This window comes from Schistocerca piceifrons, chromosome X (genome assembly GCF_021461385.2).
Source record: "Schistocerca piceifrons isolate TAMUIC-IGC-003096 chromosome X, iqSchPice1.1, whole genome shotgun sequence".
NCBI classification, from domain to species: Eukaryota; Metazoa; Arthropoda; class Insecta; order Orthoptera; family Acrididae; genus Schistocerca; species Schistocerca piceifrons.
In genome coordinates, this window is record NC_060149.1 from 401,812,416 (window position 1) to 401,826,975 (window position 14,560).

The 14,560-nt window shown below is 41.4% G+C and overlaps 1 protein-coding gene across 1 annotated transcript in view; it reads right to left on the reverse strand.

Annotated features, from left to right (window-relative positions):
- Positions 1–14,560, reverse strand: part of LOC124722057 (putative inactive tyrosine-protein kinase Wsck) — a 207,604-nt gene that overhangs the window by 19,472 nt on the left and 173,572 nt on the right. The window contains exon 12 of the mRNA XM_047247252.1: positions 1,763–1,955. Within this exon, the coding sequence (XP_047103208.1) occupies positions 1,763–1,955 (193 nt within the window). The remainder of the gene's footprint in view (positions 1–1,762; positions 1,956–14,560) is intronic.

The window sequence follows — 14,560 nt, forward strand, 5'->3', positions numbered from 1 at the left end:
GTCTACACATTAGTCCTGCCTCAGACAGCACACTAAACCAAGCACATAAATTTGCAGTATGTTCTTCAGGTGTACGACCTGCTACTACAATATTGTCCAGATAGTTTGAATAGTTTGGCAGTCAGCTGTTCCAAATACTGTTGGAAAATGGTGGGTGCAGAAGCACTGCTAAAGGGCAAACACAAATATTTAAATAAGCCCAAATGAATATTTACTAAACACACTATTAGAGATTCTTCATCAAATGGTATTTGAAGATACGTGTCGCACAAATCAATTTTTGAAAACTAGTGTCCAGCACCTAATTTTTCCATAAGATCCTCTGGGCATGGCAATGCATAAGAATCAATTACAGTTCATGGGTTGATTGTAGACTTAAAGTCAATACAGAGGTGAATGTGACCTGAAGGTTTGGGGAGCCAAACAAGTGGACTCGCCCATTGACTAGCTGATATGGGTGCAATAACTCCGTTATCTTGCAATTCTTTAAGCTTTGCAGTGTCTTCGTCCTGTAATGCAATGGGAACAGTTCTGGCCTGGCAAAATTTCAGCTGAGCATTGTCTTTCAGAGTAATATGTGCAACAATGTTGTTAGCTTCGCATAAACCTTCAGAAAAGAGTCCCTGGAATTCTTTTACCAAGCTGACTACACTGTCTTTGGCATTGAATGCAGACACTGGAAACACATTGTCCTGAATGTTAAAGCCAAACAATTCAAAAGAATCAAGACCAAATATGTCTCACACTCGCATAATTGTAGCACTGTAAAACTCACTGTTCGCATATGCGAGTGATACATGGCAGGCAACGTACATGTTCTGAGAACAGGAATGTCTTGTCCATTATAAGCCATCAGTAACGTACTAGTTTTAGACAAGTATGGGGGCCTAACAGTTCATATGTGTGACAATTTAGCAATGTGACAGAAGCACCCATGTCCAACTGAAATTTCCCACGTTTCCCACACAGAAGTAAATTAACAAAAAGTTTGTTTGACTGGCGTATTACCGAAGAAACTGCATGCTTGCTAGAGTTGCTAATATCTGTTGCAGACTTTGAATATACTGCATTAATGACATGGGCCTTGAGACGAGAATTTTGTGAGTGGGTTGAATTCTTATGTTTGTACCGTTGCAAACATATGGATTGCACATATCCTTTCCCACCTCATTGGGAGGGACAGTTTGGCATTTGTGTCATGAATAACACCAAGGGCAAGACTTAATTCTGTTTGCCTGTGTAGCCCCCTGTGTAGCAAACACCTTATGTGGTGTGGAAGGTTTTTTACTCAGTGTGGTTAGGGAAAGCTGCCATTGCAGAATGGGGCAAGCATGGGACTCAATCTGACAAATAGCTGGCTGCTCAAATGTTTGAGTCGACAAGGCACTGGAATCATATTGATCTAGTATTTGCACTGTCTGTTGAAATGATGGATTGAACTGTTTCAAAATTTCTTCTCAGAGTGACATCAGGTACATTGTACACAATAACATAATGAAATATAACATCTGAATATAAAGCACTGCAAGCACATTTAAATTTGCATTCCCTTCTCATACCCTGCAAAACTGGCCATTTTTTGCAATTAAAGAATTGATACCTGGCTGTTATCACATTCACTTGTTGGTTACAATAGCGAGTTAGTGACGATACCATATCATCATAAGCAAGTTCACTCGTAGTGGCGCTAAGGGCAGCTTTGGTAGGAGCCTAAACACTGCACTTCCTACTGTTGATAGTAGATAGGGAAGTTTCATAGTACCTAGTAAGCTGTAGGTGATGAAGTGGGCTTCAAATTGTGACAACCACTCGAGCCATTCTTCTTCTCGTTCACAAAACTGTCGAAAAGGTGGTATGGCAGCTGTAGTAGGCAGTGCTTGTTCCATTGGGGGTGCAGCATTGGTCAGTAGCTGCTGCACCGTGTTGAGTGCTGTGGATATTTGTTGAGTCTGGAACTGAAACATCTGCAATAGCTGTGTGGCATCTAATGCTTGCGGCAGTGGCGCCTGAGCAGGGGTCATGACAGGTGCGGTGGGCATTTTGGAAGACACAAATACAACAACAGACAAGGCAAGCAAGTAAAATTAGGACACAAACAAAGATAATTTCTGCAATGCCCATCTGAAAACACTGATTAGAAAAAATGACAAGAAACTGTTAAAGCAATAAGCGCCCCTGCTAAGTAAACACAAGAGGGAATTAAGGCACCAGCACATCAAACAAAATTCCGTGGTTGTCGGGCACTGGATTCATTGCATACTCATCACCAAATGTGGGATCCTGCATACTAATCTCATATAGGGTGCCTAAAGGATGCTGCATTCTCGAAATGCTATACAACAATTCAAAAAAATCACATTAATAGTTTTTATTACAAATAAGAAAAATGACAATATTTAACTTGTATTTACAAAAAGTGGTCACAAGCAATGGGTGCCATGTAAATAAGTGTCCTTTGCTATATACAATGTTCATACAAGTTTGTCACACAGTTTGTGGATCACTAATAACTGCTATCGTAGCATTCTCTACTAGGCCTCTCCGTATACTGTCCCGATACTGAGTGGCTGAGGCTGGCAGGAGTGGCGCTTATATTCTCCTCTTGTAGAAGCTGCTCCTGTCATAGTCTGGTCCTAATCAGCGCACCATTGGCTGACATTGTTTCACCACCACCTCTTCTCTTGTGTTCTTCATCTTCGTTCTGGCACTTGTGGTTACACCAGAACATTGGTGAGTCAAAGGCTGTATTGGATCCTTGAATCACAGGACCCTTTGCCTTCAACCCAGGGTTGTTTTTGCCAAGGCCACTATACTTCTGACAATTTAGTCCACCTGGAGTCTGCTATTAGACCAGCTTTTCCCTGGAGGCTTGTTGCAGACTTTTTTGATGGCTTCCGCTTTTCAGCTACCAAGACTAACATACTGCATTTCTGTCATTGCCATACAGTCAATCCCCATCTGGATCTGTACAGTGATTGCCAGTCCCTCAGTGTTGTGGACTTCCATGGTTTTTTGGGACTGGGCTTTGATGTCCAGTTGACATGGCTTCCCCATTTTCATCAAGTAAAGCAGACTTGTTGGTCGCACCTCAGTGCTCTTTGGCGCCTCAGCAACACCAAATGGGACATGGACCACACAACTCTGATATGCTCTACATAGCATTGGTCCAGTCCCACATAAATTAGGGGAGTCTTGCATACACCTCGACAACACCTGCATTGTTATGCATCCTGGACCCGATTTCTGTCATTGCCATATAGTACATCCTCACCTGGATCTGTACCTTGATTGCCAGTCTCTCAATGTGGTGGACTTTCGTGGTTCTTTGGGACTGGGATTTGATGTTCAGTTGATATGGCTTCCCCATTTTCATCAACTAAAGCAGACTTGTTGGTCGCACCTCAATGCTCTTTGACACCTCAGCAACACCAAATGGGACATGGACCACACTACTCTGATATGGCTCTACATAGCATTGGTACAGTACTGTATAGATTATGGGAGTCTTTTATATGGCCTGGCATTACCTTCATTGTTATAGATAGTGGATCTGATACATCATTGTGGGTGCAACTGACAACTGGTGCATTTTGGACTCTCCATGATCAGCATCCTACTGGAAGCAGGATTTCCAATGTTGTGAATTCTGTGTCAACAACAATTGATTTCTTATGTTGCACATCCTCTGCTCCTCAGTGCACCTGAACTACTGTCTCATCTTACCTGATATGGTGGCCTAGGTCTGAGGTTACGATAGCCATCCACATCTGGTCTCAGTTTTCAGAACTGAAGTTTTTCCCTCTACCACATCTTCTCTGAGCCCACTAACATACATCTACATGGTGCAGCCCCCCATCCTCGGCTCTGTCTTGACCTATCACAAATAAAGACTCAGTTCAGTGTAAGGCCCTCTACGACCAATTCTTCTCCATTCTGTTCTTTTTTTTGTAGGGGGGGGGGGGTTCAGAAGTAGTCTATACTGATGGCTTGATGGTTGCCAGTCATATTGGTTTTGCTTATATTCATGTGGGATGTAATCAACTCTGTGTCTTGCTGGATGGCTACAGTATGTTCACTTTGGAATTGGTAGGCATCTCTCGTCCTCTTGAGCATCCATTACTGTACCAATGAGTTCCTCTCATCCGTAGGTAGTGACTCTTTGAGCAGTTTGCAAGCTTTTGGCCAGTGTCACCCTCACCATCCATTGCTCTTCACTATCCAAGTTTCCCTTTTTGCCCACAAACAATGAGGACACCTAGTGGTCTTTGTCTGGACTCAGAGTCACATCGGAATCCCAGGGAATGAATTTGCCCACAGCCTGGCCAAATTGGCTAATGGAAAGCCACCTCTTGAGAGCAGTATTCGGGCATCTGACCTTCAATCGTTACTATGCCGTCATGTTCTAAGGATTTGGAATAAGGAATTTCATACTCTGACTTTGTCAAACAAACTAAGGACACAGTAGGAGGCTGATCATGGAGAGTCCAAAAGGCATCAGTTGTCAGTTGCACCCACAATGATGTATCAGGACAGTAAAAGAGACCACAAATTTGTTGACGTCCTCCATGTGGACCTCTCACAAGAACTCCTTCGTACTCTGCCCGCTCCATGTCAGCCTACTTGGCTGACTCATGGTCATCTCCTCCATCATGAGGATCCACCTCACTACTGTTATGGTGTCCATTTGAACGTGGTCCACATTTTGCTGGACTATCCTAACCTAATCTGCTGGGATAGTATTGACATGGATGTTATTGATGAATCAGGATTAATTAATAGAGTTCAAATCATGGAGGCAAGTAAAAATGAAAGTTCAGACTTGAATGTATGCACTGAATCATGTGAGGCAGTGATAAATAACAATTATGTTGATAATGTAGGTAGTGAGGATGTATCAACACATTTTTTACAAAAAATGAAGACAGGTTTGAACAAGAAACTAAATGATACTAACAAAATTAGATGATCATAAGGAACATTTGAACAATAAACTCTGTGATAATAACAAACAGCTAGATAATACTAAACACTGTAGACTAGAACAAAAAAATTCAATAAGATAGTCAAAAATTAAAAATAGATTTGAATGAAATGTTGGATCAAAAGGTAGTAGATACTGTCTTTGTAGTAAGAATATGCAATAAATTTATGAATGATTGTTGCAGATCACTAGATGTGTGGCAATCTGAATTCATGCACATTAGTTAGTTAGATAGTTACATGTACAATAGACTGTTTGACTTACTCTTTTATTGAAACCCTGTGGAACAAGTTACTTTACTGATATTCATGATATCATGTTAGATTTAATATTTTGTATTGCTACCAGTCAGACATTTTATGTTACTGGGCAAATTATTAAAGATTTTTGTTGCTGCATATTGAACTCAATTCTGAGCCACTGACAGCTTTAATTATGGATGATAAAGGTCATTTTCCTCTCCAGTGTTGCGAGTATGGTCCCACTGTTCTTCTCAAATTCAGAATGATTTTTTATGATGCCTAGATACTTGGAGCAGTAGTACCTGTATGACATCAATAGATAATGAGCAACACATATTATCCTTGCTGCTTGATTTTGTTCAATCAGTACTTTCTTTCTAGGTGTGAGAGTTACTATAATATATTGTTGAGCGGAAGTATGCAAAATATATCAGGAGCCCAATTAGTAACTGTATAAAGAGCAGAAGTAGATGAACTTGTTTGTTTGAGAAGCTTGGTAATATGCTTCTTTCAGCTCAAGTTTTCATCAGTATGTACACCTAAAAATTTGGTGCTTTCTACCACGTATAGTGTCTCCTGCTCACTTGCTACATCAGTCGTTGGTATTACTCTATTTGTTGTGTAGAACTGAATATAGTGATTTTTTTTCCAGAATTTAGGCGAAACCCATTTTATGAGAACCACACAATCAGATGCCCTGATTTCTGGTATTCCTTCCAGTTGTTGTTCTCTTGCTTTTTTGGTTTCACCATTCCTTTTCAGCATTTTTGGGTCGTCTTTGGGTTTTGACCTCCCTTTCTAAATCTTGTCACCATAATGTGAGCCAATGGGGAAGTACACTTTACTTAGAATTTTTGGTGTGTGACCTAACTGCTTCTTCCATCTATACCTAGAAGTCATTGTCCTTTAACAGCTGATAGCCAGCATGGTAGCCAGTCTACATGGTAAAATTGTTACATACCCATTCAGTTGAGCCCCCTGACAACACAAGGATCACACTTCTGATACCAGAGCTGGTACCTCCCTGTGTATAGCCCGGCAAAGCTGCTTGAAATTCCAGAACATTAGAACTCTCAGCAATGGCCGCTGTGCCAAATGGCCCTTTCTGTGGCTGAGTGGCCCCACAGGGAGAGCCCCAGATGGGAGTGGGTGGTATCAGGGCAGACACTTTACTAAGAAATGCACAAAGCTCCAAAAAACTGGTCATTTTTTCTACATCCATCTATTTAGTTGGGAATGGATCCCTTAATGCTGCTTCTTACAACCCTTCACTGGCTACACCCTGAAAGGGCCAGGCTCACTGGCTTGGGGTAAAACTCTTTTCCTGGTTCCTGGTCTGCACCACGAGTAACGGGAACACTTGCACTGCTACCAATCTGTTATTTTTCACAGAAACTATTAAAGACAAGTTTGACAAAGTGGACCCCCTTGTAAGATGTGGGTTGATTCACTGTTGATCAAAACTACTTCTCCCCCCAATCTGTGGTCTTTCATGCCTGTGATCATTTTGGTGACATCCCGGTGTCCATCACTCCTCACCAGTCTCTGAATATGATTCAGGGAGTCATGTACCATAGAGACTTCATCCTTCAAATTGATGAACTTCGGGCAAATATGGAAAGGCAGATTGTTCATTTAGTTTGGTGTCTTCAGAAAGACTGTAAAGACAATCACATTGATACCAGTGTTTTCATTCAAACATTTGAGGGCAATACCATCCCACAGAGGGATTAAGGTTATGCATTATCAGTGTGATGAGAAGCTGTACATCCTGCCACCCATGAGGTTTTTTCGGCATTTGTGTTTTGGACCTGTCTTCTCTGTGGTATACATTCCAATCTGAGTTTAGAATTTCATTACCGTTTACACCTGGTTTCAGCCAACTTTCTATCCCTAGTATTATGTGGGCATTTTGACCGTTTATTAATGGGAGCAGTTCTGGTACCATTCTACAGATGCTCCTGCAGTTTACTATTACAACATTAATATTGTTATTCCCTGTTGCATTTTGCCTACTACTACCTTGCTGCGTCTCAGGAGGCATCTTGTTGGGCCTAGGGAGGGAATTCTCTAACCTAAAAAACCCACATGTGCACTCCACACGTGCTCCGCTACCCTTGTAGCCACTTCCTGCATGTAGTGCATGCCTGACCTATTCTAGGGGACCCTACATTTCTCCACCCGATAGCGGAGGTTGAGAAATTTGCACCCCAGATCTCCGCAGAATCGTCTTAGCCTCTGGCTTAAGCCTTCCACTCGGCTCCAAACCAGAGGACCACGATCGGTTCTGGGAACGATACTACAAATTGTTAGCTAAGATTCCACCCCGCGAGCGAGGCTTCCCGCCTTCACCAACTCTGCCAACCGCTCATATGAACTGAGGATGACCTCTGAACCCAGACGGCAGGAGTCATTGGTGCCGACATGAGCAACAATTTGCAGTCGGGTCCCCCAGTGCTCTCTATCGTCGCTGGCAGGGCCTCCTCCACATCTCGGATGAGACCCCCCAGCAAGCAGACAGAGTGAACACTGGCCTTCTTCCCCGACCTTTCCGCTATTTCCCTAAGGGGCTCCATCACCTGCCTAACGTTGGAGCTCCTAACCACTAATAAACCCCTCCCCCCATGTGCCTGCTTGGACCTTGCTGAAGGAGCGGCCACCTGTCCACTAACAGGCAGTGCGCGCGATATGTGGAAAATGCTGCTTTTAGCAAATTTCTTAACTTTATATGACACTTAGAGGAAAGTTTCCAAAACAATCTCATTACTTGTGTTGCAGTGACAGATATTTTGGCCACATAAGATACTATAAAAGACGAAATGTTGCTTGTATAGTTATGTAGAATTTTCTTAGACTAACAGTAAGTTTGAATAATTTAACCTGTATTTTCCAAAATAAGATAATAAGTTTGATTTGATTACAAAAAAGCAAATGGGAGAGCCGGCAGAATGGTTCGCCCTAAGGTACAAGGGTGGTTTGAAAAGTTCTCAGAATGGAATAGAAAAAGAGTACTTACATCACTGAAACTTTTTTTGTTTTCCAATGTAGTCTCCTTGTAGATTAATGCACTTGGTCCAATGATGTTCCAGTCACTTGATCCCATCTCGAAAATGAGTTTCCTCCAGGCCTGCAAAATAGTTGTCAACTCTGGTTATCAATTCTTTGTTTGAAGTAAATCTTCATCCACCAGGAAAAATTTTCAGTTTTGATAAGAGATGGAAGTTTGATGAAGCCATATCAGGTGAATAAGGTGGGTGTGGTAACAATTCATATATCAGTTTGTGTAATTTTGCCATGGCGACGGCACATGGGTGCGAGTGTACATTGTCTTGATGGAAGATGACTTTCTTCCTTACTAAACCTGGCCTTTTTTTGTGTGTCTTTTGTTGCAATTCATCCAGGAGGTTAGCATAGTATTCTCCAGTAATTGTTTTCCCAGAGGGGAGATAGTATACAAACAGAATCCTCTTTGAATCCCAGAACACTGATGCCATGACCTTTCCCACCAAAGGAATTGTTTATGCTTTCTTTGATGGCAGAGAATCAGCATGTTTCCACTGCTTTGACTGTTGTTTTGTCTCAGGGGTGTAGAAGTGCACCCAAGTTTCATCTGTGGCCACAAACCGGCACAAAAAAATCTTGTTCGTTTCTCCTAAGACAGGCCAAACATTGTTCCAATATGTCCATTCTCATGCATTTTTGATCCAGCGTCAAGAGTCATGGCACCCATCATGCAGAGAATTATTTCATCTCTAATTCTTCAGTTAAAATATGATATACCGTTTCAGATGACATCTGGCAAGCATGAGCAATTTCACCCACTTTCAATTGGCGATCCTCCATGACCATCCAGAATGAGATTTTCACTCTGCAGCGGAGTGTGCGCTGATATGAAACTTCCTGGCAGATTAAAACTGTGTGCCTGACCGAGACTCGAACTCGGGACCTTTGCCTTTCGCGGTCAAGTGCTCTACAAACAATGGTAGAGCACTTGCCCGCGAAAGGCAAAGGTCCCGAGTTCGAGTCTCGGTTGGGCACACAGTTTTAATCTGCCAGGAAGCTCCATGACCATTTTGGGCACTTTTGCAATTATTCCTGGAGTAGTAGCACATCTTGGGAGACCACTGTGCGGATCATCATCTTAGCTCTCCTGACCAAATTTAAATTCATTTGTTCACTTGGCAACAGTTGAATATGAATGAGCAGAGTCCCCCAGTGTATTCTGGAAATTGGCATGAATGTCCTTTGCTTTCATACCTCTCTTTATGAAGTACTTAATCACTGCTCGAATCTTGATTTTTTTTCCATCTTTGCAAATGACTATGCGGAAACAACAACAGAGCCACATCACCACCACAGCTGTCTTCCAAGAGCACTGATGTGGCACGTGTCTACAAGCAACAGTCCAATGAATATCACTTGAACAACTCATTGCGCTAGCGCTGACCTCTCGTGGTGATTCCGAGAACTTTTCAAATCACCCTCATAGCATGCTAGCACCAACACTGTTCAACCTGTATACAGGTACCCTACAAAAGACATGGCTGTTACGTCAACATATTACAGGGGTCACACATTGACACCAAATCTTTTGAAACCTTAAGTGTGTGTCTTCCATCTGCACTCAAGAGAAGCACAACAAAATCGTAATGTGCCATGCAAAGACCAGCTGCTAAAGCATATGTTTACCTTCTGGTGTTTAGGCTTTATATTAAACAGATCTCTCACCTACAAGAACTATTGTGGGTACACAGCCAAGGAAGTTGCAGCAAGAATTAATTTCCTTAGAAACTGGTGTGAAGGACATGGGGATTCAAACACTCTTATTCTTAGAGCAACTAATGACCTGTGCTCCTCTTCAGTCACATATCCTTGCTCAATCTGTGGCAGGTCACATATCCTTGCTCAGTCTGTAGCAGATCTGTCCATATGATGGAAATACTTGTTCCAGTTCGAGTGGGCATGTGAACTCCACACGCTCAGGGGGTCACCATAGCCACACTATGCTGACAGTCTCTTTACTATTGTGTGTACATATTGGGGTTAAGGCCATTTCCTGCCATAAAAAGAATTATACCTCTGCTGAGCTTGATTCATTTGTAGTTTCTCTCTAATTTTCGGAAGGAGAGTGTATAATCAGCATTCTGTATTCCCAATGTCCCAATCCCACTGCGATTTGTCAAGTGTCCAGTCCCAAAGATCTAACTTATTAGTTACGGAACGTGTGGTTTCTTACTTTACTTATGTTATTTCACCACAACCAATATGTTGTGGCAAGATATTGTACTGTGATCGCAGCAGAACATATTCTCAGAGTGATGTGAAGAGCATCTGCCAGTGTAGTTCTATACACTCCCAGCACCCTTAGGAGAACCTCTTGCTACATATGTCTTAGGGTGGCTCTATGTCATACCAGATGGAACTGGAGAGTCCAAGCACTTACTGCAAATCCCACAGTTTCAATCAGTACTGCATTGTTGTACAGTTTTACAGCCTCCAGTGGTTAGTTGTGGCTTTCAGTGCCAATGCTGACAATTTTGTGTATGATATTTGCAGTCTTTAGACAGACTGTATCTACATGTCCTAAAAAGCTTTTCTTGTTGTAGAGGAAAGCTTCTGAATATCTGCACACAGTGATACATATAACTGGGCTTTTATGTAATTTAAAGTTTGAGCACCTATTTAGGGAGAGTTTGCCCTTAAGCAGCATGTATGTTGAAGACAACGGCTATTCTTCATAGCAGATATGTAAGGCACAACAAATAGAACCACAGTTGACCATGGCTTTCCTGCCATATGTGGGAAGCCTATCATCAAAACAGGACAGATCCCCAATAAGCACAAAGTAAAAGTGATATTTCAACCTCCACTGAAGACAGCAGCACTCTTGAGTCCCATTAAAGGAGATTTGATGTGCTGCAAGGATGGAGTTTACAAGATCCCCTGCAAATATGGCCTTTCATACATCAGAGAGACAATTCGTATAGTACGTGAAGGATGTACAGAACACTGCAGGTGCACTCTCCTACTGTAGTCAAATAAATTGGCTGTGACAGAACACTGTATTGATACTGGTCACTCTATGTTGTACGAAAATTGTCAAAATTTTAACGTCTACATCATCTTACTGAGACTCAAGAGGCAATTGAAATTTGCTTAGCAATGAATTTAATTAATGGAGATAGTGCATTAGTTTGGATAAGCCATGGAATTTGGAATTTTCTGTAATAAATTTACAAAGATGTCACAACAGTGCAGCTCAAAATGATATACGGACATCCACCTTGGACTGACTGTACACACACAGTTATAATTCATGCACATTGTACTTCTTTGCCAACAATCAACATCTCTGGCACCTGTGTTTCTGTGACTGCATGTGCAGTAGCTCAGTCTGCGTGTTTAAAAGGATGGAGCAAGTGCTGGAACATCAATCTTTCACCTCATTCTGAAGATGGATGAATGATATACAGCCAAAATTTTAGAAGAAGAAATTTACTTTATGTGGGTGCACACCCAAAATTTAATAGAATAGTCACTGTGCCATGAAAACATGAAGATGCACAGCACGTATGTAGTTTTATATGCATCCATTGTTAATTTGTTGTTCCTGCAGGATTGCTGCATCTTTGAGAGCATGTGGTTTGCATTTTCTTCAAGCTTCTGTGTGAAATCTCCAGAAACTACGAACAAGTTATCAGCATTAGCTACAACTAAATTTCTTCTTCAGTCCCATCCAGCAGTGACTAGATTTTCACATCCCAAAATACTGGTCTGCATATTGAGCCTTGTGGGCAGCCTTTAGCAATGTTATTTATTATCTTGTGCCACCTAGCAAGACATTCAACTGTGTGACCCTTACAGTACTCTGTAAAACGTAGATAAATGCATCTTTGGATCCAAAGACTTCCTAGACAGTTGAACATTGCAGGCCACATATATCAAATGTGACTGCAGTGTTGATCATAACTGCAACACAATATTTATTGTTTGCCCAGTATACAATTTGGAAAGCCTGATTTGCAGTGTCTTTGGTCAATTTGTCTTTGTAAAAGCGGGATTGTCATGTGTTGAGACCCTGCAGCTTTCTGTGCTCCTTAAGGCACTTGTGGAGTAGCTGCTCCTGAACTTACATTAGTGTGTTTGTTAAACATATAGGTTATAACTCTTCAGGTGTGCAGGATCTTTATTGAGATTGTTCTTTATGTTAACACCTCATGGAGATTTCCAAGTCACCCATACAATGCCCTGTCTCAGTGCTCCATTCAACAGATGTGTTAAGAACAACACTATGATTGGAGCTACTTTCCATATCACCTCTGAACGGATGCCACCTGGACCCAGTGGTGGCTATTACTACTCATACTTCTTCCTGATCAAACATGAGTAGGGAGTCATTGTTAGTATATTCCAAACTCATCTGGTCATGGAGCACTGATTGATGGTTTTGTCTGTATTTGTAGAGTCATCCGGCAAAGGAGTGTTTATTGAATATTTGGTGGAGCTCCTCCAGCCATTTTTTTAGTACTCCACCAGTCTTGTGAAGGGTGGACATGGTGGCTGGAGCCTTAATTTGTCAGTAAGTTTCTGTGGCTGACTTCACAATTCTTGTTTCAGTTGTTCATTCAGAAAGCACTCCTAGTGCTCCTCGTCAGTGTCTTAAATCTTGTTTTTATACATAAGCAAAGGGGGGGGGGGGGGGACTATTGTGATTGTAGTATGGTGATAACAGAAAGAACAAACTGCAAAGTACACAAGTAACACTACGCACTTTATAAGGAATAGCATAAATAGAGATACTGCAATAAGCTGTGATGGGCTCTCATTAAGTTAGCCATTGAGAAACACAAAATAAACATTTGAATTTAGAATGCACTGCTACTGTCTGATAGTTTTTTTAACTGATGACACTTCTTAATTAGGTTTCCATAATGGAAGCACAATAACTGACTGTCAGTCTAATGTCTATGTGCATACAGGCCATAAGCTGGAAAGTCCATTATAGATTGATACCAATCTGAAGGCTAGAGTCTTCAGAGGCCACAGTTAATGAAGTAGAATCTCACAGTAAACTTGCTATCTGCTCTGGATGACAGCACAGATGAAATGGTCCTGGAACAGCAGCTAGACTATATTTTGGTTCTGCTGCTGAGTCTGAAAGTTTCAGTCACTGAGGCTGAACTGACTAGTTGTGGCCACATATCGGCATACATCTACATCTACATCCACAGCTACATGGATACTCTGCAAATCACATTTAAGTGCCTGGCAGAGGGTTCATCGAACCACATTCACAATTCTCTAATATTCCAATCTTGTATAGCACGTGGAAAGAACGAACACTTATATCTTTCCGTACAAGCTGTGGTTTCCCTAATTTTGTCATGGTGATTGTTCCTCCCTATGTATGTTAGTGTCAACAAGATATTTTTGAATTTGGAAGAGAAAGTTGGCGATTGGAATTTCGTGAGAAGATTCCTCCATAACAAAAAACGCCTTTGTTTTAATGATGTCCGTCACAAATCCTGTATCATTTCAGTGACTCTCTCCCCTATTTTGCAATAATACAAAATGAGCTGCCCTTCTTTGAACTTTTTCAATGTACTCCATCACTCCTATCTGGTAAGGATCCCACTCTGTGCAGCAATATTCTAAAAGAGAACGGACAAGTGTAGTGTAGGCAGTCTCCTTAGTAGATCTGTTACATTTTCTAAGTTTCCTGCCAATAAAACACAGTCTTTGGTTAGCCTCCCCCACAACATTTTCTGTGTGTTCATTCCAATTTTAAGTTGTTCGTAATTGTAATTCCTAGGTATTTAGTTGAATTTACAGACTTTACATTTGACTGATTTATTGTGTAACCGAAGTTTAACAGATTCCTTTTAGCACTCATGTGGATGACCTCAAACTTTTCATTATTTAGGGTCAATAGCCAATTTTCACACATACAGATATCCTTTCTCTTTGTTTTGATCTTCTGATGACTTTACTAGACGATAAATGGAGGCGTCAACTGCAAACAACCTAAGACGGCTGCTCAGATTGTCTCCAAAATTGTTAACATAGACAAGGAACAGCAAAGGGCCTATAAAACTACCTTGGGGAATGCCACAAATTACTTCTGTTTTACTTGATGACTTTCCATGAATTACTACAAATTGTGACATCTCTGACAGGAAATCACAAATCCAGGCACATAACTGAGACGATATTCCATAAGCATGCAATTTCACTCCAAGCTGCTTGTGTGGTACATTGTCAAAAGCCTTTCGGAAATCAAGAAATACGGAATCAATTTGAGATCCCTTGTCAATAGCACTCAACACTTCATGTGAAT